The sequence below is a fragment of the Austrofundulus limnaeus genome, unplaced genomic scaffold (assembly GCF_001266775.1).
Source record: "Austrofundulus limnaeus strain Quisiro unplaced genomic scaffold, Austrofundulus_limnaeus-1.0 Scaffold8, whole genome shotgun sequence".
Lineage (NCBI taxonomy): Eukaryota > Metazoa > Chordata > Actinopteri > Cyprinodontiformes > Rivulidae > Austrofundulus > Austrofundulus limnaeus.
Window position 1 is genome coordinate 4,500,820 of NW_013952410.1, and position 4,407 is coordinate 4,505,226.

At 37.9% G+C, this 4,407-nt stretch overlaps 1 protein-coding gene across 2 annotated transcripts in view; it reads left to right on the plus strand.

The window, feature by feature from the left end:
• Positions 1–654: 654 nt before the first annotated feature.
• acbd6 (acyl-CoA binding domain containing 6) overlaps positions 655–4,407 on the plus strand; it is a 34,601-nt gene continuing 30,848 nt past the window's right edge. Inside the window, exons 1-5 of one of the 2 annotated variants that reach the window (XM_014000774.1) lie at positions 739–757; positions 830–1,155; positions 1,303–1,367; positions 2,041–2,137; positions 4,228–4,304. In XM_014000774.1, the coding sequence (XP_013856228.1) occupies positions 883–1,155; positions 1,303–1,367; positions 2,041–2,137; positions 4,228–4,304 (512 nt within the window). In that variant the 5' untranslated portion in view covers positions 739–757; positions 830–882. Of the gene's footprint in view, positions 1,156–1,302; positions 1,368–2,040; positions 2,138–4,227; positions 4,305–4,407 lie in introns of both variants that reach the window. The other variant, XM_014000768.1, reaches the window with a different exon arrangement.

Here is a 4,407-nt window from a genome sequence, read left to right on the forward strand (position 1 = left end):
ATTATAAATGTTGGAAAAAATGTAACTAACCTCTTTTCTACTCAGATTGTGTTTTTGAAGCAAATAATGCTTATTTTGTGGTTACAGATGAAAATAACATCAATAGGCCTAAGTCAAAATGTTATTATACAAGTATTTTTTTTGCAAAAACCTCAATAGGCCTATATATTTTTTCAACTCAAACTAAAGTTCTCCTGTTTAGATTATTGCTGCTTTAATACATGTGGTCAAACCCTGAATGAAACAACTCTTTGGCAACGCAATGCAGTAATTCTTTTGTTAATAGCGTCCTCTGCTGGACACACGGTGCTACAAACACCTTCTCTTGTTTACTTGTAAAAGTGTCAACATGCAACATTAGCCAACATTATTTATTTATAAAAACTTTCTACCTACCTTAGCACTAGATGTGAAGTTCAATCTGAAAATAGCTCTAACGCATTCATATCAGAGAGGGAAAACTTAGAAGCCAATAAACAGCTCACTTTAAACGACACAACTGAGTTTAGAAAATACACAAAAATACATTTTTAAAGTACACACATTTGTGTATACAAGTACAGATAATATCAGTGCTTCTTCTTCTTTTTCCCTTTTTTTTTTTACAATCAACACAGTTACCTACTGGCACGCTAGTACTTTATTGAGCAAACACCGGAACCTTTCTCACGGAGAAAATGTAGCCGGTCCCTTTACATGATCGTACCAGAGACGGACTAACTGTAGAAACAAGTCCGACTTCTAAGGAATCTCATCGGTAACGGATTAAAAACGCAACCAAGTCGGAAACACTTGACACATCTATATCTGACAGCAACTCTGTTCACAGCAGGGCTAATTACAGTGGTCGTGGTGTGAGACGGCTGGTTTTTACCAATAACAATGGCCTCTGGTTCGCCGTCGTCCTCTCCGGACACTGCGACGGGCTCCGGTACGGATCCAGCCCGGCCCGACACCGGCGAGCCCCTCGGCGGAGCTGGCTCGGATTCGGACTCGGACTTGAGTAAGTTTGACTGTAGCGCCATGGAGATGGGGGATCAGATGGAGGGAGACGAGCTGGAGAGGGAGTTCGAGTCTGCAGCCGACCGTGTGGGAGATTTGATCCAGACGGCCAGCAGGGACCAGCTGCTGTACCTGTACGCCCGCTACAAACAGGTCAGGATTAATGACAGAAAGGGTGTGAGGGTCTGATTCAGTTTTTAACCCTATGCAACTGCAGATAAAACAACAACCACAAACTGATTGTAAATTCATGCACCACATTTCATTTAAATCAACTAATTAATTTTCTCTTTTTAACAGGTAAAAGTGGGAAAGTGCAACACAGCGAAGCCTGGCTTTTTCGATTTTGAAGGACAGAGAAAATGGTATGTTCATGTTGCCTTAATGTTAGGGGTGTAACTATGCCTTAATCCACATCGACATATCAATTCAGTGATTAAGGATTCGATTACATTAAGGCAAAACAAAAACATCGATCCATATTGTCACGTGGATCGATATCATGTGCCCATCAAATATTATGTAATTGTGTTACATAGACATATAATATCAAATCATATCAATCACAGACTTGTGAATTTACTTGAAAATAAATCGTATCATGACGGACTTTGTGATATCGAGAAACGTATCATCATCGAAACAAATTTATATAATATTGTATTGTGATAAAGCTGGGAATTTATTGGAAGCTCACAAGGACCAGTTTGTTATAATATTTCAAATTAACTGGTTTGTTTGTGTGTAAGAAAGAGAAAAGGTACAGAATTATTTGCATGAACATAAAAAGAGAAACTATATAGACAAATAAGTTGCCCACCTCAGAAAATATAAACAGAATACATTAATGTTACAAATACTTAAAAGTATTCTTTTACATTCTTGTTCAATATTTAATACAAATTTTTAATGGGACTTTTGCATTCACAGTGTTTGTGCAATCATGCTGTTAGACTGTTAGGAATTTTTATGAGTTTAGGAGACTTTTTATTCAAATGTATAGCACAGTTCACCCCTGATGTGCTGATATCTTAACAGGCAAGCCTGGAAGCAGCTTGGAGACATGGACACGGAACAGGCGATGCGAGAGTACATTTCCTGTGTGAATGTGTTAGACCCTGAAGGCAGCACAAAGGTAACACAAACCGTTTCTGAAAGATCGGTACTTGTTTTAAAAATCAAAACTTAAAATTAAGTCATTCAAGTTTATTAAGGGTTTCAGACATATTTATTGTTCTGCAGCTGGAGCTTTAAATATGTCTTACATATGCACTCTTTATTCTGTCTGTTTTGTCACATTTAATGATATTGAGCCGACGACGACTGTTTCTTATACCATGAAAATATTGCTTAAAACCCCCCTGATAACCTTATAAAACAGTGCTAAATAATAATTTAAATTCATGTGCAGCTCAGGGTCTTATAATTCGCCTTCCCTGTCCACACACTAACATGAAAGAATGTCAAACAACCTTCAGTCATTTCTGCTGAGGATGGGTGTAATGCAGTGTTTTGCCAGTAGATGTCAGTGTTGCATTGTTATTATTTTTCCAGCTTTTTAAATTTTTTTATTTTTTTATGCGCATTAAACACACAAAAAATTTTTTTTTTCTTTTTTGGTTTGTTTTCTTCTTTAGTTGACTTTATGGTATATAAAACTGTCACAGAGCAATTTCCAGTTTATATGTGACTGTTTGCTTCTCTTTGCACTCCTGTGCCATGTTATTTAACTGTGCCTGGAGAGTCGTACCACGAACAAGTTGTCCTTTGAGGCAACAGAGTGCACATTTAGTTCCAACAACAACGTTATACCTTGTATCTCTGATGTGTTTATACATGAGTGCTTGTTGAACTAAAGCACTGAACATAATGATAGATACATTAAGAAGCACCATTAAAATGAGGTGAAAATAAACTCTTACTTTTTACAAAAACAATACATTTTCACAAAAGTTGCAACACTAAAAACTATTTTTTCTTTCTTTTTCTGTACGCTTCATCACTAAACTCTGTTTGTTATACTCTTTAAAAATGAGTACTGTACTCAAATTCAGAAAACTAAAGAACCATGCTCAGCTGTGTTTTCTTTGAGAACAAAAAAGCAAAGAAATATTTAAAATGATATTTACGTGTGCCTTTTGTTTTTACTATCACTTTCTTTTTTTTCATTGTGCACCTTAAATCTCTCTTCCTGCTCTTCTTAAACCCTATCACCACTTTTCATCTCTTATCCCATCCTTTTTATGCTCCCCTTCCTCGTTTTGTCTTTTGTCTAAACAGTGTCTGCAACGTTTCTCTTTGGCTGTTTTGTGGGGAAATAACTTGCTGACTCTGCCTCACAGTTGCTCAATAACAGAGTACAGTCCAGCAAATGCACGTACCCCACCACCAAAAAAAAAAAAGAAAAAAAAAGAACCTGATTTCATTAGTGCTAACAAAGCGTCATAGCATGGCAGCAGCTATTCTTCTGGAAGCGCAGTTAAATGGTGTAAGTCGGAGTGCATAGATAGAGAAGCAGGGGAGAGAAGAATAGCCACAATTTGACCTCTGTTCCCCTCTCAATTGTTGAGCAGACACCGGCTTTCTATTGCATTATAGTGCAGGGGAGCAGGGCCAGTGCATCAGCGAATATTCCGAGTTTCTGAAGTGAATTAGTTTGTCTCAAAAGTGCACTTGCAGTTGTTTTGCTCCTCCTGCCCCGTTAGCCCCACTCTCCCTGGTCCCTGAAATCAGATTTGTGCAGCTTCTTTTGTGAGTTGCGGCTGGACGGAAAAGAAAGGTCTGAGTATTAAAGTCTTTGTTGAACTGAATGTAATGTGGAGTTTTATGGGGGGAAAAATACTGAACATTAAGAAGAGTCACAAATTAGCAATACGTTTTTATTCTGTTTGTATTCATGTTGTTTGTTACTAGTGATGAGGTCATGTGCAAAGCCCGTGGGAGCTTTTATGTATTTATTTGTAAAAGTGTACATTTGGAAATTAACATGCATTTGAGGACCGAGTAAGAGGCTACAGGTGGAGCTATTCATGGTGAATAGATGGGGCCAACTCTATTGTAATAGGTCTATGGAGAAGTGTGAGGTCAAAACCTCTGCCCATAGAGGATAAGCTGCTGAACTAAGCCACAGCAGGTTGGTGAACTGTGGTTTTTTTACCTGTAAGTGTTAACTTTGACTGTTAACTGTGTGTAAAATGGGTTTTGAATAGTGTTCTGTTCTCACAGGAAAGACGAGGAGCAGAAAGGAGAACAGGTTTTGGAGGAGCAGCAGTCAGCTCTCTTTACCAGGAGGAAATGATACGGTATTTATTTCAGGACTCATATTTTGTCATATTCAGCAGATAAAGGCTTTTTTTTCTTTGTGTGTGTGTGTGTGTGTGTGTGTGTGTGTGTGTGTGTGTGTGT